The sequence below is a fragment of the Pieris napi genome, chromosome 21 (genome assembly GCF_905475465.1).
Source record: "Pieris napi chromosome 21, ilPieNapi1.2, whole genome shotgun sequence".
In the NCBI taxonomy this organism is placed as follows: domain Eukaryota; kingdom Metazoa; phylum Arthropoda; class Insecta; order Lepidoptera; family Pieridae; genus Pieris; species Pieris napi.
This window is the reverse complement of record NC_062254.1, coordinates 3699514-3726195: the sequence shown is the minus strand read 5'-3', so window position 1 is coordinate 3726195 and position 26682 is coordinate 3699514. Positions and strand designations below refer to the sequence as shown.

The 26682-nt window shown below is 31.8% G+C and overlaps 1 protein-coding gene across 1 annotated transcript in view; it reads right to left on the bottom strand.

The window, feature by feature from the left end:
- Nucleotides 1-25490, bottom strand: part of LOC125060449 (lachesin-like) — a 70628-nt gene extending 45138 nt beyond the window's left edge. Inside the window, exons 1-2 of the mRNA XM_047665355.1 lie at nt 25376-25490; nt 10285-10557 (exon numbers count right to left, since the gene is read on the bottom strand). Of these exons, the coding sequence (XP_047521311.1) occupies nt 10285-10393 (109 nt within the window). The 5' untranslated portion in view covers nt 10394-10557; nt 25376-25490. The remainder of the gene's footprint in view (nt 1-10284; nt 10558-25375) is intronic.
- Between the last annotated feature and the right edge of the window lie 1192 nt (nt 25491-26682).

The window sequence follows — 26682 nt, the reverse complement described above, 5'->3', positions numbered from 1 at the left end:
TATGTGCGAAATTACTTTTGTAAAAAGGTTAATATATTTTATACGTAGCAAATTATTTCAATCCTTTACACAAAGCCATTACTATACAATTCATCCATTGATTTTAAATGAATAATAATTTTCTATTTTTTCTTTTTCAGGACTTTTTATTGATTTACAAGATAAAATAAAGGAAGAACAGACTAGAAAAAAATAAACAAAGAAAGACAGTAGAAACCACCAACTAACAAAACAGCTACGTCTTTAACTCAAAGATTAGATTAGACACAAACTTAGTATAAACATTTTCCTAAGTTATGTAATAAATATACATAACAAAAAATAAATGTACATGATTTATATTACAGGATAAATAATGAAAACAGCTGAAATCGACGTTCATTTAATAATGCTTTATCTGGTCCGTCAAATTAGCCGGATACGAAATCGTGGTACGGACATCACGTCATTATTCAACCCGCATCAATTAATCCCTATGCAACTACGCGTTGATTTCCGCCATTCTATGTATCATTTACAACGGTAAATCATTCGAAAATTGAATTGAATATGTTTTTCCGATTATAGCGCTTAATTTGAAAGCCGGCATCTCCGTTATCTGTGGAGCTTTGAGTGCGCTTCCGCTATCTGTGGTATAAGTCTGTGAATATATTATAGTGGTTATTTAAGCGTGCTATATAAGTAATTAACACTATCTAGTATGGTGAAGGAAAACATAGTATTGTAAAAATTTGGTGTAGCTTACACACCAAATCTTTACAATAATTAAAATATCAATTAAATTAATGCAGAGATGGGTAATGACGGCAATTACTAAATAATTAATAATAATAAATAAGTGAGACAATATAGTTGCGTTGACGGTAGGTAGATATACAAAAACTAAAATCATATAACAAATTGCAAACCTTAATCCCCAGTTTCCTATCAATCTGCACTAGGATATTCTTGGCTACTACTATTCTATTGTTCGATTTGAAAAGGAAATTAAAACGATAGTAAATCATATCGAGCGGAAAAAGGAAACCAATAAAAGGTTTTATTTTTTTAATTTATTTATAGAAACACTCCTGCCGAGCGACCCTAAATTGACAAGAGTGCACAATAAGTGAATAAAATTTATAGACGAAACAAAAACAAACAAGAAATTTAAACACATAATTACATAATAAAAATTACAAGAAATTAACTAACTACTATAGGCACTAACAAATAATAGAACTTTTGACAGTTCACTCAACGGAAATTGAAAAAGGTCCGTTAACCTATGTAATTTGTTATTGAAGTTACCTATCAATCTGCACTAGGATATACATTGCTACTACTATTATGTTGTCCGATTTGAAAATGAAATTAATACGATAATAAATCATATTGAGTGAAAAACAAACTTACATTATGTCTTGGATGCCAATAAAAGGTTATTGAAGCGAATTTGAGCCTGTTATTATATTAATTACAAGTTAACTATCAATCTGCACTAGGATATACATTGCTACTACTATTATGTTGTTCGATTTGAAAATGAAATTAATACGATAATAAATCATATTGAGCGAAAAACAATCTTGCATTGTGTCTTGGAGGCCAATAAAAGGTTATTGAAGCGAATCCGAGCCTGTTATTCTGAGACAATTAAAAGTGCTCGCTGTAACTGTCTCGTTTGCAAGTTATAGAACTTTAGATCCCAGCCAATGTACTATCTGCCAGTTATCCTACAATGTGCTACTTTGACACAAATTCCACGGACCGACTCTCCTCCCCCGATAGTTAAGCTGAGAACTTAGTACTGTTATTGAAGCATTATTTTGTCTATTAAGTCTACCTCTGTAATTCTCTTGGTATGCATCATGAAAAGACTTTTACAAGTTATGAAAGAGTAGAGGCTTTTTTAAGGAATAATCTATATATTACGTTACGAGATACACAATACTTATATATATTTTTAATAAACGATATAGAACTATACAATTACTTAACTAAAAACAAAAAAAAAATGTGTGCGTCAAAGTACACACCAATTTTTAAGTCTTGTTCATATTTATACAAATCTAAAACTTTAGATTTCCGAGACTTAGAGGGAGGGAAAAAGGTAGATATGTTAGGAATTTAATGAAGTCGATTGTCATTAACATATTAAAAGTGTCGAAAATTAATAGAAATTATTTTTTATTTTTTTTTTACATGTATTTCTTCGATAATAAAAACATTTTAATTTACAATTCCTCATTTGAGGATTATCAATAAATAATTTTGCATAAAATATAAAATACGAATATTTCATAAATTTTCTTTACGAAATTGTAATTTTAAAAATAGAATTTCTATAAAGTAATTCGCCCACTCTCTCTCAGTCGGTCTCAATCGCTCTCTCCCTTTTCTTCGACAAAAACGTTGCACATTTTCGTTTCATCCGTAAAAAATTTACCCTCATGCGCCTCAGAAGTTTCACATCAAAAATTAAAGCTAATTTTAAGGTTGATTAGCGAATGCTAGAAAATGTATTTATATATTGCGTAACGTTGAACCAATTTTTTTTATAAGAATAGTTTTCCAAAAACCCCTCGTACTTTCACCGCAATGTTTGAACAGTTTATTGTTCCAATTTTGTTACGTTTCATACAGACTTTGACCCGTATATCACAGCCCCGATGCATTTTTCTAAATCAACATCTAACAACATTGAGTTATACTAACCTAAAAATAGAACAAAGACTTTGTAAAGGGAAGTTTGATAGGGTGACCCATGAACACCCAACGCCTGAACTTAGTAAGTGCGTTGCTGATCTTTTAAAAAACGCAACATACCTAAAATTATCAATTTGAATAATGCAACATAATAACTTTTGTTCCCACTATCCGAGATAACATAGACTGGGACCTGCCTTGCCATATATATATAAACAATAAACTACAAGCTCCCTCCTTATCAGAATGCAAAATCGTAAAATGTCTGCTTCACGACTGATTTGAGCGCGACCGTCGCTGCGAAAACCGCTGTGCGAGTTCGAAAAGTGTGTTAAAGAATCGCAAGGCTGATCTACAAAATTATCCTTGTATTTCTACTGTAAAGAGAATATTCTTTTGAAATATTCCACAGAATACAATGCAGAGCAGTGTCCTTACTATGCACTTAATAGCGATGCCGATCCCGACGTTTTTGTATGCAAGTGCGATATAATATATACATAGGTAGTTCACTCTCCGTAGCACTGATGTTACATTGGGTCGGTACGAAAACTCATTATTGTGATGGGGATCGATGTCGGTATATAGCAAAGACCTTTCTACGGCTGAGAACATGCAGGCACCTGGCAGTACTGGGGACTATTGGTGGCGCTTAGAATGTTTATAAAAGTGACCCCTGCCTGAAGCCTGCTTGTTTGTCCATAATTAAATAAAGTATTAATAATCATTTCTAAATGGGCCAAACAAAAGTTAAATCAATATATTCAAGTCTAAATTATAAATACGTATACTGTCTTTTATATTAAAAATTAAATTCGGTTGTGGATGTGATATTAATTTTTCAATTAAGCAACGATTCATAAAATTAAAATTACCCTGACATACGACAACTTGATAAGTTTCCGGTCCATTGGAGTTTTAATTATATTTCTGGATTTTTACTTTCCTTGATACTGTTTGTATTATCGATCTTCATGGCTTTTATAGCTTATAATATAAAAATAAGTCGGGTTTTCCTTCCTGACGCTATAACTCCAGAACGCACGAACCGTTTTCCACGGTTTTGCATTCGTTGGAAAGATCTTGGGCTCCGTGAGGTTTATATTATAAAATTTCAACAGAAAAGCGGGATCACCAAACGAAATGTTACATAAAACGAAGCCATCTGGTGGCGAAACGGAGTTCGCCGAGTTTGCTAGTAGCTTATAATAAAAACCATAACAGTAATGGTGACACTGTTCTAATGCGATATGTGCGTTTCTTTTTAACACAGCATTGACACAATATGACAGTGCATTCAGACTTTTAAACCCATGGAATAAATAAATTATTCATACACACACATAGCTGTTAATTTAGGTTAAGAAATAAAGTTTTTTTTCACGTCATTAAGTGTTATTGAATGTAAGTTTTAAGTACAATCCGTATTTTAAACGGCGAATAGGTAGACCAAAAAAGTCTGAGGATATCATAGCTGTAGCGAGCAATGAATGGAAATATCGAAAAACAAAAGAATGGCACAATCTGGAGAAGGCCTATACCCAAGATGGTGTTCCATCCCAACAATAAAGACCCAACCAAAAACTAAACTTTAAATTTAAAATATTTTATTTTTATAAGGTTGGAAATAAATTAAGGCTTAATAATAATAAAATACAATTTAACGATTATTTAATTCCTATATTCCTACCGCATAGTTTCCAAAACGTATCGTTTTTTTATTATAAATATAATTAAACATTAAAATTACTCGTAAAATATAATAGTAGTTTTCCGAAAACCAATACTTTCGTTTATATAAGAACTAACCATAGATAAAAAAGCTTTTAGAGAAATCACGTTTAAGTTATAGCTTTATTTGACAAAAGCAAAACATTCAGCGATTCTTCCCCAAACAAAAGCTGTATAAATCTATCTAGTGTCAAAAATGTAACGTCAAAAGTTTTTCATGTTTCAGCAGAATGAAAATTAATAACTGCGAGCCTCACTCAATGTTCACTTTAACGACACAGTTTGTCTTATTCACTCACGGATAGTTGAACAGGTCGTTTATAACACTTTTTAAAAACATAATAGTTTATAGCACTGATATCTTCTTCAGCCGTGCTCTTAATTTCTAGTGATGTAATTATTATCTTCCACAATAAAAAAATAAAAATATGTTTATGTTTGTGTAACATAAGATACATGTATCACTTATTCCACGTCATTAAATTTGAATTTGTAGGCAACCCTACTCATCGGCAAAGAAGACAGAAGGTGTAGGCCGAGATAAAAAGCCGGCGTAAAAAACTCTCGGTACTCTTGTAAAATAGCAAATCACCAAACAACACATATTTTAAAACAAATGTCGCAAATTAATTAGAAGTAGCCTGTCTAGCACTAGTCCCACTGGTCAATTCCCAACACTCTCCCCTGTCTTCGGCAAGCCTCAGCACCTGGCTGATGGTAAGAGCTAAAAGGGCCTTTACCTGATCGATCCAGGAAGTTGAAGATCGACGCTGATGTCATTACAACGTTATCAATTTGATGGAAATAAATGTATAAAATATTCTATGAGTCATCTTATTTTTTTTAATACGTTTGTATTAAAAAATTATAAATCATACATTAGGTCAGACAGAGATAGTGGCAGATGGAGTTAGTCTATATCAGCTGTCACACACATTAATCTAATGACATTAGACACCTCAGTTAAACCAGGCGCAGAGGCTTGCCGAAGATAGAGGAGAGTGGAGGAAGTATGCCGCCACTAACACGAGCTTCAGAAAGGAAGAGTGTGACTGAAAAAGTTCAATAATATGTGGAATAAAACAAAATAGCATCCCGCCGCGCTAAGTCTAAATCTTGTCATAAATCTAATTAATTTTGATATACCTACTATTATAGTTCACACTGAGTCGTGTCAAATCTCACCCTTAGTAACTCTTGTAGACTACACTTTCCTGTTTCCATAGCAACGCGCGGGCGACTAGTTCAAAGAAATTATTCTAAAACTATATTAATCACGTCTATTAACCTTGAATCTTGTTAAGTTTAATGACGGGTCAGGCGTCAAACAGTCATATAGTTTAGAAATTATAACGTCACTCGGATACTGTACCATTCTCTTGTTTTTTAAATTATTTTGGGGGCTCACTGGCCACTACTTTAAACGATTAAGTGTCATTATTGTGTTACATTTATAATATGAACATATACAGTGGAATCGCGATAACTCGAATGTCAAGGGAACGCCAAAAAATCGAGTTAACGAGTTTTCTACTTAACAAGAACTTGATATATATGATTTAACTGCTGAAATTTCGACTTACAGAGGTGCGATTTCTAAGTGTATTTTTCGATTTGTAGAGTCGAATTTGAATAAAAATTCAACTTAAGTTTTTCACAATATATTAGAAGCTCCGAACCCGACCATTTATTTTGGATTTTATTGCTATTATTGCATGGAATTCCAAGTAAAACGTCATTATATTTTAGTACGACTTAGTCTCCTTTTTGAAATTTGAGTTACAAAGTATAAATATGTATTATATCAATACTTCGTAGGGAAATAACATTTTGTTCGAGTTACAAAGTCCAAATAATTCGAGATACCGCGTATTTAGGGGTTCAGCGGAAATCAACGGCATTTTTTTCGACATACTGAGTATTTCGACTTAACAAGTTTCGAGTTATCGAGATTCCACTGTATTACGATACCACCTTATTAGACTGCCCTGCGATTCTGTAACTCACTTTTCGAACATAAAGTAAAAAAACAATAAACTACAAGCTCCCAAGGTGGGAATCAGTGCCAAATCATAAAATGAGTGCTTCACGACTGATTTGAGAGCGACCGCCGATGCGAAAACCGCTGTGTAAGTTCGAAAAGTGAGTTACAGAATCGCAGGGCAGGTCTTATAGAAGCAAATCACTATCTAATTACGGGAATAATCACTGGCAAAATACCCGCGAGTTTTAATCAAAACACATTATCACCTATAAGCATTTCCGCTAATTGAAGTTCCGATTCTGTATTTCAATTATCAGTATTTTGTGCCCGTCTGTAATTACATTCTGATAGAATTGCATTAAATTCACCACACGGCGGTAATTTCCATACAGATAATGCAATGATTAGTGCATCATGTTACTTGATTGTAATTAAATGTAATATTAGAAGCATTAATATGTATTTCTTTACTGACAAGTCATAAGTGTACAATGACCTATATGATTAAATGATATTTGAATTTGTTTCTTTTTGGATTAAATATTAATTTATTTTACATTTTCTGGGTCATCAGCTGCGTGTGTTTCATTGCTTATTTGGTAGTAAAACAGGTTTTTTTGTTTTATAAAAATATAAAACCTTTTTTGTATTTCTTTCCATGTCTGGTTGGTTGTGAAAAGCAAAATTTTTGGTTGTTGTCTTTCTCAATGCTTCCCTAACTGCGAATAAGTGTTCATCTGTAATATTATAATGAGTAAAATATTGCTGTACGTATAAAGTCAAAATCGACAACATTGTACCAATGAAATTATATATTTTTACCTGTATGTATTTTTTTAAATGTTACAGGAGCCAAACTGGCAGGAGGCTCACTTGACGTTAAGTGATACCGCCGCCCATGGACACTCGCACTGCCAGAAGGCTCGCAAGCGCGCTGCCGGCCTTTTAAGAAATGTTACGCTCTTTTCTTGAAGTACCCTAAGTCGAATTGATTCGGAAATACTGTCTTTATTTAGTAGTTTAGTGTAGTTTTAAGTTCGGTATTATATTTTAAAATTTATATATTATTTATATTTGGCTTTTAGCAGTTATCCCAACATCCTTTGTCTTTATTTATTCACTTTTCTCCTGTTTTGTGTTATTACGATGTAAATAAAATGTTATTAGATGATCAGCAATTTGTGACATCTTCGATTATTATAGTAATCGTACCCTAAATTGCGCGTACATAAAAATGCACCAAACAACCTCTGGGCTGACAATCGCAATAACCTCCTTCAAATTATTTACATGAAATAACGCGAATTCCTCTGTGAGGTCGCCTAATGGAATTAAAAGAAGGTTGTTTAAAGTGTTTTCAATTAAACGTGGAATCTGCTAAGGCAACGTCTGTACGGGTGGGTTACGTCGGGCGTTCCGACAACGTGGAAGAATCTGGGCCAACATTGCTTCTAAACTGCATTCAGCGTAGACAGTCATTAAAGTGCAACAATTTGTTCGATCATGTATGTAGCGGTCCATTTTATTGTTCCATGCGAACATTGCAGTACCTGTTTTGTTAGTAAGAGCGAAGTCTTAGCACAGGAATAACACAACGCTTAAAAAGTAACAAGAACAGAGCAGCCTTGCGATTCTGTAACTCACTTTTCGAACTCACACAGCGGTTTTCGCAGCGGCGGTCGTAAAGCAGTCAGCTTTACGACTGATTTGAGCGCAACCGCCGCTGCGAAAACCGCTGTGTGAGTTCGAAAAGTGAGTTACAGAATCGCAAGGCTGTACGTGTTGTGAAAGTTAAATTATTATTATTCGTTTTTCACTTGTTTGATGGACACCTCACGATGCTCTGTATTATCATCCCCATTCGTAGTGAAATAAGCATTCTATACAAATAAAAATTGTTTAGGAATCGGTAGCCCCTACAATGTACGTTTTATAAACAAACAAACTATTCAGTATAATAACTCGCATTCTCGAAAGCGTACTAAACTACTTAATAAACACATAGGTAAAATATAAAATTTATTGGTAAAATGTTGTCAATTGTTTCTTAAATGCAAATTGATTTTAATTTAGGATTGCATTTACTTGATTATAATAACGCTAATGGTTATGAATAACTATCGGTCCCGGTTTCGCAGGGCACGACATTTTTAAATTCTCGAAAGCGTAGAAAGACGACGGAAACCAAGTATCTATACTACGTAAAGATTATGTCACTTAAAGAATGCGATTTTAATTCAAAACCTTAATTTAAAACCCCGAACCTAAAATATCTGTAATATTTCATTTCGCCCGCGAATAGCTGAAATTATTTTAACGTGCCCTGCCCTACATTCAACATTTAATTACTCTAATTAAAATATAACAGTGACAAAAGTATCGTTTAAAAGATTGAGAATAAAGCTGGCATCGTCGTTTTTAATTTAAAGCACAGTTTGTAAGAGACGCGGCGAAAATGAACATTGGCCGGTGACTTTCGAGGGAAGATTTAGTGGCACTCACATTAATTTATTCGGTGGCAGGAAGTGAAAATTAATGTTTTCAAAGGCGTAAAGAGGTACTGGACAGGATATTAAGCCTTTCATCGTGGTTTAGTAAGCCTAAAAGCTGACTTGTTCTGTGGCATGTTCATTAAGAACGTAGCTTATCAATTTTATCTAACACCTGCTAGCTGGTACATAATATTATTTTAGTTTTTGTCTTTTTTTGGAAAGGAATTTGTACTGTGGTGTGGTTCAGGCACCAGGTTTACCGTTTGTACTCTTAGTTTATTTATAATGTTTTAGCAATTTAAAAAAAATCTATATTCAAATAGAATAATACGGATTTATTACATGAATTTGTTACAGCAGTTGGTGTCCGTCACTATATTCTATAATTGGGTTTGACTCCGTTATAAATTCAAAACAAAATCGTATTTGTTATATTTATACAATCTAATATATAAAATTCTCGTGTCACAATGTTCGTTCTCATACTCCTCCGAAACGGCTTGATCGATTCTTATGAAATGTTTTATGCATATTCAGTAAGTCTGAGAATCGGCTACTGTCTATCTTTCCAATCCCTAAGTGATAAGAAGTATCCAAACAATTTTTTTTGTTTTTATTATAAATCATTGGCGCTACATCCTCATATTTCTGAATCTGTTTCATGATCATTTTTAAATCTAATAGGCAAGTAGGTGATCAGCCTTCAGTGCCTCGACTTTCTGGGTCGACTTTTTGGGTCTAAGATTGGTTTCCTCACGATGTTTTCCTTCACCGTTCGAGCAAATGTTAAATGTGCACATAGAAAGACAGTCCATTGGTGCACAGCCGGGGATCGAACCTACGACCTCAGGTATGAGAGTCGCACGCTGAAGCCACTAGGCCAACACTGCTAATTTTTTTATGATACAACATACAAAATTACATACAACCCTTAATGCTCACCCCTTTACAATCAACCACAATTTTTTACTATAGTTAATAGTTATTTTTATTGAACTTAAAAATGTTTCCTAGAAATAATATACTTGGCAAAACGACATTAATTGCCGGGTCAACTAGTATAATAATATATTTTAAGGGCACATTCTGATTCCAGAAGACTAAAGTTTCAAAAAACTCCGATGTCTACGTGCAATTTGTAAAATAATTAAGTTATAGTGAGAGAATAAAATTCTTCAAACTTTAAATATCTTTTTCTTGCGTGAAAAATAAATATATTAAATTACATATTATGTAAAAAATAACATTATGTATTTATAGCGTACATTATTAATCATCATGCATCAATGCTTACTATCCAATTTGAAATATTTCTGTCTCTGTGAAAGTTCACATTGCAACCCATACTATTAAATTTGCTGAATAAATTCCTAATGAAATTGTTCTTACCAGCCACGATAGTGAGAAGTGCAAACGTAGCCAATGGGAGCCCTCCGGTTTCCATGGAAACGGTTCGAGTTCGCCTCAGTGCTTCCGTAGCCATAATGTCAACAGACATCTGATTTCAGCCAGATCTATCTCACATTTCGTTCATTATTCTCTTCGTGGAATTAAAATCGTATTGTCTTCTCTGTACACAAAGCATTTATTCTATCTTTAGAATTGTATACGTTACATAGTTATGTTTTATTGTCATATATTATTGATGCGCCCTCGTTACATCTGAAACAAATACAATAATAATTATATATCTAATAAATATAAAGAAAAATAAGGATTGTGTGGTTTTATGAATCCACGGTAAAAGTGAAACTTTTTTTCACAACCAAGGGTATAAAAATCGCTTTACAATCATAATTTTATACTTGGAAAATTGGAATGATAATGGGAAATAATAAAAGTAGACTAAGTCTCCAACTAATATTTTTATTGAACTCTGTGTCTTAGAGAGTACGTACATAATAATTAACAATTATTTAGATTATATACACATTTTAAGTAATAGTCTATACACTACACGGTCAGCTGCTGCGAACTATAGGCGCCGCCATATTGGCCTTGGCTGCTAAGACGAGCGCCTTTCACTTTACCCCTACTTCGCGGCCGACCGTCACGCGACATGCAACACACAGACGAAAAAGTTTGAGACGATGTAATAAAAGATTCACTTTAAAATGTGTGCATGAAATCCGAATTAATAAAACTTTAGTATAAGCTAAACGTGCTACGCCGTAGACGTGCTCATGTAAATTACATATCAAGTAGACTTAATTGTACAATTCCTTAATGTTAGTAAAAAATAATTTAAAATATCGTATACCTGTAATACAAAGGCATAATACAAAATTACTAAGTTAAAGTAAGAAGACAAAACCGTCTTTGCAAATGTTATTTTAAATGCACACGAGACAATACGTGAGCCAAGCCAAGCGTATTTCATACTTGGATAAAATAACAGGTATAAAGGTATACGAGTACGTCACAACCGTATAATATAACCACATTGTGTACACTCAACGTACGTAGTTTTTTATTACAACAGTTTCCGCGCGCGGCGTGAACAAACTCTGATAAAACAGGAATGATTGCCGTTTTGTTGGTGTATTGTTTCAAGTGTTTTGTTCTCTTTGGCTCATCACATCCTTTTATAAACAAATAAAGAATGTATTCACTATATTGTGATTAAAATTATTGAAACAATCTTTATAGACAATGCCTTATACCGAGATTGAAAATGAGTTCACACGTGTCTATCATATTAAAGCGATGCCATTTGGCAAAATCGATTGAAACTCGTTCACTCTCTAAACATGCGGCTATGCTGTCTTTGCCGAAGCAACGGGCGTCGCGACAATAAACAATACAAACAGCCCTGCCCTGCGTTTGACACCAGCCCGTTCAGAGTGGATTAGAGCGCTCTACAGGGAGTTCGGCAGCATTTAGGGAACGTAATAGCCTTCCACCGTGACCTGTTTTAGTTGCGACAAATAGAGATTTACGGGATTGCCTCCGGCCTTTTCCGAAACCGTCTATTCTACCTAATAAAATTCAATGCTCTTTACTTTGCGGTAACTTTATCCGGTCGCGTTTAACACGCTTAACATTCAATATGGCGTCGTCTGCAAACTCTAACATGAACTGTCACTCGATTATTCTCATTCGACGAACTGTCCAACAAACTTTCGAACAATTTAATTCCCTTTGAAATATGCACGAAAAATTTCAACGTAAAATAGGGAACGCTTAAATGCGAACATTAATAAAAAATGAACGCGTGTTATATAAATGTTGGAGTGAAAAGAAGAGACGTCAATGGCTCGAACTCGAACTAAAATCAATCGTTTTTATTGACAAGGGGAATGCGAGTTAAATATGAATTAATAGAAGGAAATGTTCGGCATGTAATTTCGTAATGAATTCTCAATATTGCGGCAGAAAGCCCGCCCTAAGGAATTCCAAAGCTTATTAATTTTACATCTGTATACAAAGACAGCGTTCGGTTATCTCGCGAGTGGCACGCCACTGATATGACTTCAACCAGCCCACTTCGCGTCCTATTGTCGTATTTACATTGTTTATGCTCATTCTAAATTACTGATTAATAGCGCCGTAATGGTATCAAAACTGAATTAACTATCGCCAAGCTGCTCCTAGTTTCCTCTAATACATTGTTTCTGTCTGTGACACCGCCATGTTATAATGATCGCATTAACTTTATCAATTGCACTCCGTTAGCCTTACTATGATTTGTAACATAGTAGTGTTCATAAAATGTGTACTTATCTATATATATAAAAATGAAACCCGTTTTCCGTTGTCACGACATAACATGAAAACGGCTTGACCGATTTGTCTTATTCTTTTTTTATATTTCTTGAAGTACGAGGATGGTTTTTACGGAGTGAAAAATTAAAAAAAATTGAGTGAAAAAGTCTAAAACAACACTTTTCTATATTCCCTATACAAAATATTCGTAATAATATTTAAAGGCAATTTGAACTTTAATACAATATCATAAAGTTCAAGTGTTAGGGGAGGGGTTCCGGGAAGGTAAATTTTTATTTTTTAAAATAATGTATTTGTTGTATTATCAACTTTCGTTTTTTATCTTACTAGCTAAACCGGTGTCCCGAATAGCAGAATAAGTATTTAAAAAATAAAGAATCGACTATTAGGCGGAAAGATGTTCGCCAGGCCAGCTAGTACTAAATATAGCGATTAATGTATGAAATCACGACTATTTCGTCTTATCTCCCAAAAATAGGTTCAATATAATAAATAGTATTTGCAATTTTCCACTTCAACTGACAGGTTCTTATTATGAGATACTCGGCAAGTCTAAGACACTTGAGCCGAATAAAACTTCAAGGGATCTTTTTACAAGTTAGGCTTCTTATTTATTATTCTCATGCACGAGCTCGGTCAAATGCGAAGGCTGACTATGACAGCGATATCGCATATCACAAAAATTAAATATCGGCTAAAATTTAGAGTGGCCCGAAAGCCTACTCTGGCTGGTTGCCAAGGTAACGTTAATACTACAAATTCGGCGTGAAATAACTTTTGAATACATCGAGACAACGATATACAAAGTTTATATTCTTTTTACTACCTTACTAACTTCTTACCTTATTCATAAAAAGTAGAATATAGCGTGTTTTTTTAAAGTCGTGTTTTACTGTATAGTGTATATGCAAATAATTATTATTTCTGTAACGAGTCACAGTAGTATTTTTATATTTAAATCCAAAAGAATCTTAGATAATAATAGATTTTAAACCTATACAATAAGTATTTAAGTAATTTTTGTTGTTTAAATAATAATATGAATAAATAAGAACCTTTGTTCATATATCATTTGTTTTAGATTATATTTTATTTATTATATGAAATAGAATATTTAAATTATGTTCCTACCTCTGAAATTTCAGTTTCAATGAAATTCAATCTTTAGAGGAGAGAATTGGCTGATAATAATATTAAAATTTCTTCTAAATTGCATTTATAATTTATGTAGAAATAGTAGGCTATAATCTGAGGCAACGGGTCAATTAAATAATTACGCCTGACTTAATTTACGCGCAATAATACAACATGAATTTCAGAAAAAGTAATTCTTATTTTAAATGTTACATAGTACTTAGTCATCAGTTTTATCTAAAAGTTTTATTCATCTACAATTCCTAGTTTAATTTAATTCATAAATAAAACTTATCTCTTTAATTACTGCCACTGTGGGGTCCATTGTTCAGATGCGAAATTTTACGCAAAAATCTCGGCGCTGTTAATTCATTATGACTACTTTGCTCAATTTATGTGCCTGAAAGACAGAACAAGGATAACCATTTAGTTATAAATATATCCTGAAAAAATTTAAGAATTTCATGAAAATCGGTCTTCGATTCTCCCTAAATACGGGTAACATTGTATTTTCTTTATCGATCTTATAATCCGATTGTTTAGACAAGATTGATTCATTTCTTAGATCAAACACATGTCGCGAGGAACAAGTTAGTATTGGATTTGTAATGATTGAAGAAGCAATGTTAAGAAATATGGAGTCGATAAAATGGTATGCTAATTTGATGAAATACGCACTAATTTTTCATTAAATCGTTTTGAAATACTAAAAAATATCATTACAAGTCAGAAATCTGGGGGCACAGTGCGCCCGTTGAGTCGATCAAAAAAGCGGCACGGCCTTTTGTCGAAGCAGTTCGGGCTATTGAACATTCATATTATATCCTTGTATATATAATAAGAACCCTGAATGGTCAGTTACCAAGCTGTCATTGTATAAACATGTCAATTCATTGTATTTGAACCAGTATTTTAAGAATTATAAATAGTCGAATTATTTCGTCACTGCTTCACTGACTGATCATCAAAACTCTAAGGCACTTCTAGAAGACATAGAAGATAATAAACAATTTAATCTAATTAACATGCATTGCTTGTGAGATAGAATGTGTTTCCATGCGATGGTCATTGTAATTATTTAAAACATATTAGATTTGTAATATTTATATGGTCACTATTAGGTATTGTTAGGTTAGCTAATTACGTAATAAGACAGAAGGTCCCTACTTATGGGATAAGTAGGGACATAATCAATTAACCGATAGTATTACTCGGATCTCACAACTTTTTACGCTAGAAGAATTACGTTGCGAGACTTCTTTTACAAGTTATATTTTTAATGACATATCTATTGAGAGGAGGGTACTTCAAACAAAATCATTTTGTGAGGGTATTCCATAAACTAGTAGTAATAAAACTTTGCATATTTTAATAACAAGACTTTCTTCTTTATTACCAATTTCAGTCAATTATGTTCTTGGCGTACTCAAAGTGACTGTAATCAACTGCCGTGAAAGCGGGATATTATGAATTCCACGAATGCACTCAATTTATATTTTTATTTCAAATTAATTAGGTTTTTTGTGAGGAAAATAATATTAAGTTTAAAAATATAAGTTATTGCTTTTTATGACTTGTCATTATTTTATATGATTTGCATTATATATTATGTAATATGAATGAACATTTATGATGCTGTTTCGTGGTTTTCAAGGACTTTTTCTTTATAAGGGCATATAATTAATTTTTAATTATGACGAGATGTTGACTATAGAATTTTTAAGAAAAAAAATGAAATGTAACGCTTTTAATACCTTTAAGTTCAATTACAAATTCAATTCAATTAGATAAATATATATAACTCTAATTTAAGTACTGTTGTAGAAGTATAGTTTCGGTTTGAGCATAAGAAGGGTTTAGATGTTGCTTGAGATTCTGATTTCATGTTAGTATGAATAGACTACAAGCCCATGGAAAAAATACCTGTGAAATGAACCAACGTGAATAACACTTAGAATGCTGTTACTATATCAGATAATAACTCTGAGCACTATGCCGTCATTTATGAGCGGTACATGTGAGTACGTGAATGAATGGAATATCTCAGGTACAAATGAGGAATTAGGTTTAAAGACTTTATTTCTCAAATAGACAAAAAAATGTCACTTACATGAGAATAATACTCCAGATTAACATAAAATTTAATGTGTCATTTAAAAAGTGTCATCGTATCCTTCCCAATAAAATTCATCTTAAAGTACACTAGACTAAGACTGAATAAGTATGTTTAGTAAGTACGTTTGGGTTAGATTTTCGGAATGTTACGAACCTTTTCGATTTCCAAAAAGTTTGCTCCGAAGGTATTTGGTATTCTAAGTCACAAACTGTGACAAAGTTAAAAAAGTTCTCAATTAATTACAACCATTGCGGTGAAAAGTTCGCTCGTTAACCGACAGTTTCCCTTAAATTCTCATTCAATTAAGTGAATCCCTTTACAAAAGTTTTTGATAAAGAACTAGTGGTCTGTCACCTTTCCTTGACAATTTAAGATTGAACATATCTTCTGACAATGATACCGTTTCTTCTGACAATCGTATCGGCTTGTAAAGGAAATTGACGTATCAAAATAGATGTCTAAAAGTAAAATAGGAGAACCTAAATTAACCTTTTGAAGTTATACTTCTTAAGGCGCGTTATGAAAAATTGATGAGAGTGCAATTATACGATGCGCGAGCACCGTGACACAAAATTAACAGAATGAAGTTAGTGGCGCACGCCACCTCTGTTCACTGCGTATTTATATTTATCCACATGCTTTGAGTTTCTACATTTAAAACACGTGTTTTTATTTTGTTTTCATTATATAATTCATGCATGCATACAATCAAAAACTATGTTAAATAATGCCAAAGAAGTATAAGTTCTTACGCGCGTACATAATTAAGGACACGCACCCTTTTTTTTTTAATTAATAAATGTTCATCATTACACCTCCCGCCATCACCATTACTGAATAATTCTTTTATTTAATTTGATATTTAGTTAAACGTGCTAATCAGGATTTCTACTGGTTTGATTAAAAAAAACATGTGTGTGTACTTATGTACACGCGTTAGAAGTTATACTTATTTGGCGTAACAAGATAAATTTTTTATCTTTCGCCTTATTCTACGATTGTAGAAAAAATTACACCAACAGTTAAAAAAAAGGTATTGCATTGAATGCATTACATTGAAAGTTTTATTATAACGCATTATCTAGTTAAATAAACTTTATTTAAATATCACAAAAATATTTCTACATAATTAGAGAAATGGACATTTTTTATTTTAAAATTTTGACTATGCTAACTTCAGGGTGTCGGTTTTTTGTGACGATGTGTGGGTGTCGGATTTTTGTGACGGTGTGCGGTGTCGGTTTTTGTAAAAACGTACTCTCATCGTCTCCTCTTCATCAGTATAACTTCAAAAATGTGTATTCGATAAAAATAGACTATTTCTATATTTCTGTTCATCGTTAAACCTCCCACTGTTACAAGTTCCTTGACTCCTTCTGTTACTGAATATTTTATTACTTTGATATTCTTTATTACTTTATTTAATTGGATATTCGGTTGATCGTACTAATCCCAATTAGCAAATTTTAATCCGATTTAAAAACTGTTTGTATAGTCTATTTATCCAACAATAGATTCATCATACTACGGTAACCGAAGCGAATGTAAAACCGCAATTTAATAAACGCAATGTATAATAAAACATAATTAAATTTAAATCTCACCTTAATATGTATTTAAGTTTAAGGCTAATATATTAAAACCATTTATTAAATTCGAGGGTGAAGTAAAATTTCATTTATCGCAAAGTCTAGGCAATCGTTCACTGGTGGCTAAGTGCTGCCCAAATATTGAACCGCTACTTGATCCGAAGTGATCCATATGTAATAAAACAATTGTCGCTCTTCATACTAACTTTTCAATGATAAATTGGTTTCCAATTTCGGTTACAGTTGTAGATTAATAATACTAATAAGTAAACCTGACCGTTATTTACGAAGTAAATTACGTTGATATCTGGTAAAATAAATAAAAAGGGTGCGTGTACTTACGTACTTATGTACGCGCGTAAGAAGTTATACTTCTTTGTCATTATTAAAAATAGTTTTTGATTGCATGCAAATAATTAATTGCAATTAAATAATCAAAGACTGGAAAAGGAGTCATTATAGTCAAGAAATTTCAGTTTACATTTGAAAAATTAAATAATTAAATATTTATTATTATTCTCTTACATTACGTGTAACATAAAGTCTATGATTATACGAATGTTGTTTTAAAATTATGTCCAATGCCGTAGCATCTTCCGTGGGCAACTTCATTCTGTTAATTTTGTGTCACGGTACGCGCGCATCGTAAAATTTCACTCTCATAAATTTTTCATAACGCGCCTAAAGAAGTATAACTTCAAAAACAATTAACGTTAATATTTTGGTCCGATTTTATTGTTCGAATGTCTCTGGACAGTATCTGTTTTTGCTCATTCCCTTCTATCCCGGGGTAGCCTGCTGCATTTCTTCGGCAGACTATCTATTTACTTGAAACTTGCAATGATTATAACAGATGACATCAGTAAACTACAAAATTAGTTAACTGATATATGAAAGTGAAACACTTTTTTTTTACCTAAGGCTACGTAAGTTTCATTATTAGCGACAAAACAATATATGATTTAAACTAAGATTTAAAGTCATTAAACTTTTATATGGCTTCATTTAAGGAGCGATTAAACAGGCGTCTTCTGGACAGACGTGCTTCTTATAGGCCGCATCGCACTTAACATTAGGTGGTTATGGTCAAACATCTGTCCAGTTCTACACTTCACACACACATCTAATACAAAAAAGTGTTTGGGAAACTACGCAACTATAGTTTACAGTTACTAAAATTGTTTCATGTTGATACGGTCATTTGGATCAAAAATTTCCCGAATATGCTTCGAGTTGAAAAATTCAACTTCGCCAGCCTTGTTTCCGAGAAATCTTAATGACATAGTAAATTTCCTTTACGTATGAACACAACGTTGCCATCTAATTATTTATTAATTAACTTTTCTAAAGTTACACGAGGAACAATGTTACTTATTTAAGGTCGTGTTTCATTTTAATTAACATATTCAATACAGGTTGACGTGTACTGGAAACTTTGTAAAGTATTAAATTTGTATTATGCCTATTAGCTGTCTGATTTACTACATAAAAGTGTGTAATTTCCTTTGCTCGTGGATTTAAAAATAAAATATTGTTATATTAACTCGTTACGTAAAAAAAGAAATAATTATAATGTAGGTATATACAAATATTTTCAAATACCCTCAAAAACACACCTTAAAATTATACATGCTACAACAGAATAATAATAATTCAGTGGTACTACAACCGTTTATTCGATCATTTTTATTTCATAGACAAGGGGATCAGCCTTCTGTCTGTCACATGTTGTCGATTTTTGTATTAGAGACATTCCGCTGTCCTCGCGTAGTTCTTGTTCATACACAGAAATTCCATTGGCATAGCAGGGATTCGGTTTTACGACCTCAGGGATGAGAGATGCAAGCTAAAGCTACTAGGCCAATACTGCTCTATGATACTTAATCATCTCATTATATACCACTAATAAACTGTATCAGTTTAAACAAGTAAAAATTTTGAAATTAAGTCAGTCATTTTAAATTAAAAAATTGCATTTCATTTCATTTCACGGGTGAAAAATTAGTTTCAATAGGAAAAATATGTTATGCGTGAAGTATTTAAAAATTAACAGTGTTTGGAAAAAAGCTTAATGTAGGATTTCATCCTTAAGTATTATAAAGAATGTATTAAACATCTAATTAAACAATTCACTATGAGAATTTCTTTATATGAAAAAAGCTGGGTGGTCTGAAGAGATTGATTCGATATTCAGATTGCTAAAATTATTCGGCACAGTATCTACTGTACTGTACTGTACAGTGTACATATATATATATATATATATATATATGCTTTGTTTTATTTTGTCCAGAACCATTTGTGCACACCAATATAATTCAATTGAAATACAGAACTATAGGAATTAAGTTCCTAATTAATTTTCGATGCACGCTATTTATCATTACGAATTCCATTGGCATTAATACACTCTGTTCCATTATACGCTTCGACATGGGAAATTTATCGTTTGCATCGAAAGCAATGATGTTTTTTCCACAGTTTTTCCGTCGGAGTTTTCCTAAAATCACATTCTAATCGCTTCCCTTGGAGCAATTTCGAACATTCCTCTTTCACGTATATTGACGAAAATGAAGCGATATCGAATGTTATATTTTGGGAATTGAATATATTAGATATTTCTACTATTATTGTTTACTTTAATAACGTGTATGTCTTTCATTTGATTTGTATCCTTAACGATTATCTATTTACTTATATTTGTAGCTTAGCTATTTATCTAAAGATATACACAATTATGTCTAATTTTATGTATCACGCCTAAAACTATATATCACGTGAAAGACAAATTATACCGTGGTGATTGTAGTTAATTATTCTTAAGGTGCTTTAATATAACTACATCAATACAATTTCATGTGCGTTTGGACAGAAATAGACAAATGAATATGTAAAAATTCTAAAATATTTTATTATCAAAAAAACAAAATATGTATTCGATTTTTCGAAACATCTACTTTCTAAATAAGCAAAATATCATTGTCTTTTATTGACATAACTTTTACACATTTAAAGAAAACACTTTTTTACCGAATTGAAGTTATGAATTATTATAAATTTACAATTAATAAATTTAAAATTATGTAAATTTATAATAATACATAACTTCAATCCGGTTAAAAAGTGTCTTCTTTAAAAGCACAATATCTACAATTACATAATTTTAAAACAATTATGAAGGCTTAGGACAAACTGAAAAGTGATAAAAATGTACGCTTTTACATAATAACAAGCTATCGATGATAATGTAAGACTGTGCATCATATTTTCCTGAACTCAGTGAAGAACGTATTTGATGGAATTATCCGTGATGGCCGCCTGGGGCCGCTCATCGAAACGTGTGCTATGTAATGTATATATTTTATTTAGAGTTAGATATAAATATTACTTTGATAAAAAAATACCTACATTAGTGACGTAGTAAAAGCTACATTATATTATATTAGTATAAGAAGTAGGTATATGTAATAACATATTTTTACACATATAAAATGTAAGTTTTTATCATAGTAATTTTTTATTATCACAAATCAATTTGTGGAAAAAACAAATGAACGATTATTTTCTTTTGTTAAAAATTCCATGTAGAAAGAAATAATGACATGCATTTTTATAACCAACACTTATGTTTATTGCTTTATGGCAACAAAGAACCTGTTAATATACCTCTACCGATACCTCTTTTTTTTAAAACTAATTTAAACATGTACCACGAAATAATTGTTTTCTAGTTACCCACAACACAGGGCCTCCCTATTGTGGGATCCCTAGACTAGCGATTTATGATTTCTGTCACAAACCCTTCTGTCATTAATAAAGTTTTTATTTATTTATTTAATCAAATGTTCGATTTTCAAAATCGCAATAAGATAAAACCGCAAAAACGTTGTGTAAACAAATTGATAACGTCTTATTAAAATAAGGAATTTAGGGATGATGGAAATTTCATTACGTAATCTAATAAGTAGGTATATTAAACATTCGATACGCCATCCTAAATTCTTATGGAAAACAATCATAAGGACTTTGTCGATCATTTACAAAGTTCGTCCTCTGTTTAATCTGTTTTAAAATTATAAAATGTATCATCGTTTCTATATGATTTAATAGTAATAAAATTTAACAAAAAGTCAGCAACTTTACAATCAAATATTCCTAATTTAAAAAGGAAATACATAATATGTTAACATCTGAAAAATGCCAATCTACAAAATCAAAACAATTTTGCGTACTTAATAAAAAATATTTCAATTCGATAAGAAAATTGTAAATAAAGTTAAAAATTAAAGTTACTTTTGATCTTCCCATTAATCTAATATTGATGTTAAATAAATGTCAAAATTGTAACCTAATAAGATAGTATTTTGATGAAAATAAATAGTTTCTTTGTTAAACTGTGAAAATCAAGGTTTGATGACGTGAAATCTATTGAATGGCAGTACTTTATCATTGTAATCATCGCTCGGCCGCGACCGGAAATTGTGCACCGTTTTATCAATACTGATTCTGCTAAAACATGATACCGCAAATTCTAATAAACTTCGCAACATTGACTCTGTTTAGGGAAACATCTACGTTTTACGTCTAATCAAATCTTTTTTAACAGTAAAAACACGCTAAGTTATTTACAATTACTTTGAATTTACCTTAAAACTGTCCCTTACTTTTACTTTGACTTTTCATTTGAGTAATCTTCAGAATCGATGCTTATTGCTAAGTATGACTCCCGATAAAAATGTGTTGAATACTTGGTACTTATTTTTTTAATGATAGGCGCCGTTTTGATTCTCTCATACATAATCTATGAGCTATGATGTGGTACGCTTGCCGAGCCTAGTTGTTTGTACCCCTTGCTTCTACCGTTACATATAAATGTAAATAAAACCACAATATTCACAGCAAAAAATCTGGAAATACAGAATTCGGGCACAAACAATAAAATTCAAGAAAAATGTAAAAACATTGAGGTCGCCTTGATACAAAACATTAATCGTGCTACATCCAAGTTACTGTTGACAGAGTTTCTTCGAAGATTAAAGATCCACCAGCGGCTTTATATTTAATCCACGTCTAGATAGGAAAACTTATTATACAATATGAAGAATTTAGAATTGTTTAATACAATCGGTCAATCTATATTCTGTTTCTCTATATCCTTGCCTTATTACTACCAGTCTTCTTTGAAAATCCCATATACGAATACTATGATATACTACCTAATCACGTGTCATTACATTTTCAGCATGGTTGGGGTACAACTTTTGATGTTTAGTCGTTTCTAAGAACGAATAACCAACATTATTGAGTAAATTTGTTTGATTGAACCGTAAAGCAACTGCAGAATTGGAATTTATTTTTATATTAGAAATTCTAGAGGAAACGTATAGGTTAATTAACGTTACTATTTTATATTTTTGCTGATTTTTAATTTGATTTTATCTCTCAGTAACGCAATGAAATTTTTAAGTCTTTCATTTTATTGTAGTGTTCAAACAGTTAAAATAAAGTCATGATGTACTCGTATATTACAATTCAGTTTTTTAACATTTCATTAGTTCAATACTTCACTCAATGCAATTAATAACGCGATAATAATTACGTAAGTTTATCGCGCTTCAGAGTTTATTAATTTCAAAAACTGAAACTCTAACATCGCATTTTGTTAAAAAAGAGGACTTAATTGTAATTAATATTGGTTCAAATTGTACGTTTAATTAGGCTTATACGTTAGGTATATATATATATATATATATATATATATTTATCAGTTCCTTAAGAAATTGCCAGAAAACTATTGTGTTTCCTTCTAACAATAGTAACGTCTATAACGTGATCTTCAAGTACATATTTTCATTATTCAGCGTTTTTTGTTCGCATTACTAAGTGCTGCATACATTTCACATTGTTCAAGATTTTTTGTTGGCTCTAAACGGGTTAACAGGCCAGCTGCTACTTCGCTAAACTTCAATGGCGAGGACGAAATAAAAACTTAATCTTTTTATAAAAATCCTACAAATTTGCGACGATATTTTAAAATGCTTTAGGTTTAGTGTTAAAGGGAATTTACCAGCGGTGGTTAATGTATACTAATATGGAATGTCGGACTTTGTTTGTTTGGTTGGACTCAATCTTACGGTGAAAGGATCAAATTGAAAAAATATGATCTATATTTGCTATGAATAGTTCAAATATAGACTATATAACATCTATAATCTATATACTATTTATCATTTAGATTCTGTACATTAAGTAATAAACCGACATTGATTAAAGTAACCGACGTGAGACTGATCTTAAATTAAATTAAAATGATTAATGTGCACTTTTTATTATTATTAGTATAATTTTTTTTAATGTATCCTTTATTAGTTTAGTTTGTTTTTTTTGTTCCTGTTTAGTTTCTTTTTATTTACAAGAATATGTAATACATGTATTTTTGCACTTTTTGCCTACCTTATGTAATTTAATACATTTTCTTTTTTTTCTTTTCTCACAGTGGTTGCCTGGAAGAGATCGCTCGAAAGCGATAAGGCCGCCGGTTGCCTTTCCTTTACTTGTAATTTTGTTAAATTTTTATATCATAAAACAACAAAGTGTAAATAAATAAATAAATAATTATTAAATTGTATAGAAAGGTGTTATGTAAACCGCTTACATAAATTAATCTGTAAATCACGCTTCTACCGAATTAGTTTATTTTATTTAAAAGGATAAGTGAGACCGCTTGTCAGTTCATAAAGATGACAATCGCTGCCCATGAAACCTCATAATGCAAAGGGTGCATTTCCGGCGTTTTTGGAAAGACCATACTCTTTTTCGTAAAATGCAATCTTTAAGTTTGTACTGATAATTTAAGTAAGATAATTCTTGAATTTGGGTATTACCACATTTTGTTTCAGGATACATATCCTTGAACTCGAAATACTATTATAAATAACTGTTCATATATACACCCTAAATCGATATTTTTATATCAATATAATGACTTAATTTTTTGTATATTTGAAACGAATCACTTTAAAACTCCAAAATAAAAATTCTGTCACCAATAGTATAATACCTATATAAGATATAGGTAAACCCCTGACTAAAATATAACCTTCAAATTAAAAAAAATCCAGCCGTACGAAACATGCGTCTGGTATTGAAGTACCTATTGGATCTTAAATAAACAACTTTTAATATAAATAACCAATTAATAAAAATATATCTTTTGGCCCCATAAAATATTTCAAAAAGCTTTGTTTGTTTTGTTCTACATATTAACGACCGGGGAAATAACACTCGAGGAAGGGTATTGCTACTATAATTCATTGCAATCAGTTCGGCGGTATAAGCTAACGCGATTTTATGAAAATAAGAATCAAAATTACCTTGATTAAAACAAAAAACAAAAGAAACAACAAAAAATAAAACATTCAAGTTTTTAATTTTTTACGTTAAACTTAATCGTTATGCAATTTCAAATATACAATTATAAATATTTCAAATTTCGAACTAATTAGAACCATAATTTTATTCAACAATAATTAATTATGACTGACGGGGTATTGTTGTTTTTATAGTGTTGACGCTACAAATAGGTCAGAGAAATGAGAAAAGTTATTATTGGCCACAATAGGCGGTGTGAAGGAGACCTACATCAAAACGTTGTCACTGGAAGTATTCTCAGTTATTTTTTCGTATAACATCGACCAGAGTTTTTATTCATCGACACTTCATTCATAACTTTGACAGTCCCTTTGTATCGGCGAACAATACAAACGGCACGTAAATCCTAATGAAAAACTGGGAAATTAAATTGTCTATAAACCCTATTATTAATAAACAAAAGATTAATCATTATTGTCACGGTATTAAAAAGTTGTACGAAGTTCCATGATTTATTACGAAAACAAAGAAAGTTCGAACTCACCTCAGTTTGACAGTATTTGCGACACCGGTTCCTCGTGAGAGGGCGCGAGGGAGCGGAACTTTTAGCCACGCGTCGGACGCAGCTCGAAGCACGGCCACCGACGATTCATTAACAAGGAGCGTGGAGGCTGTATGCCGCCCGCCCGCCGCGGCCGCCCGCCTACGCATGCGCATGAACCTCCAATCGCGCTCCTGTTGCATCTCTGGACGTCAACGTAAACGCGATGAATACGCTTAATCGTCGAACTGATGACAATCGTGTTCGAGAAAACCTTGAAGTGTCAAACTCTGATTTTCGATTTACGGACAATTTGTTGTTCACATCTCATAAATTTAAGGCTCTTATTAAATTTATAATTTTAATATTTTATTGCAACTCTAGCATGTTATATTCTAACAGTGTGATTTATTATAATAAACACTATAAAATAAAGGAAACACTTTTTTATCGGATTGAAGTTAGGTATTATTATAAATTTACAATAATTTTACATAATTTTAAATTTTTGCGACGTTTCGCGTGGTTACGGTAACGGTAACGGTACGGTACGGTTACTTACGGTGTAAAGTACGCAAAACGTCGGAAAAAAAATATTAAATTTATAATAATACATAACTTCAATCCGGTAAAGAAGGGTTTTCTTTAAATGTGTAAAAGTTATGTCAATAAAAGACAATAATATAAAATAATTTACTTTATTCTGGCCACTAATAAGAAATTTTTCGTAACTCCATATAGTAGTTTTATCCTTAAAGTAAATACAATTCAATGCTCATTAACGATAAGCTATCAAGGATAAAAAGGCCAAAGCTCGGAAGATTTATTAAGCTAAGATTAGCTAATTAAATAATAATATAAAATCTCTATACGGACCTTCATCAGCCGAACAAGCAAAATCGTAATCCTTTGAAACACGACGGTCGTTATTTATACAGGGCTAATAGCCTAAACCCCGGCCGGGCTTCTCTGAACATGAAGCACTTCAATCCTAATCGATATATAGTATACAAATTTTATTAAATTTACACCTCGAAATATTACTCGGAAAGGGATAGCTTTTAGAGACTTTTTTTAAAAACACATTCCAATTTCAAATACCCAACGCTACACGATTTTGTTTTAGATATGAAAAAGTTTTTAAGGCCGGCTAGAGTTCAGATTTAAATTTTATTTTAAAAACAGTGTTATTTAAATTTAGAAATGAATATTAAAATTATTAATTTAAGACAATGGTGAAAAATCTTTTGGTATTCTTTTAGCTACCGAATGATAAGCCCCGAACGCCATATAAAAGAAATAATCAGATA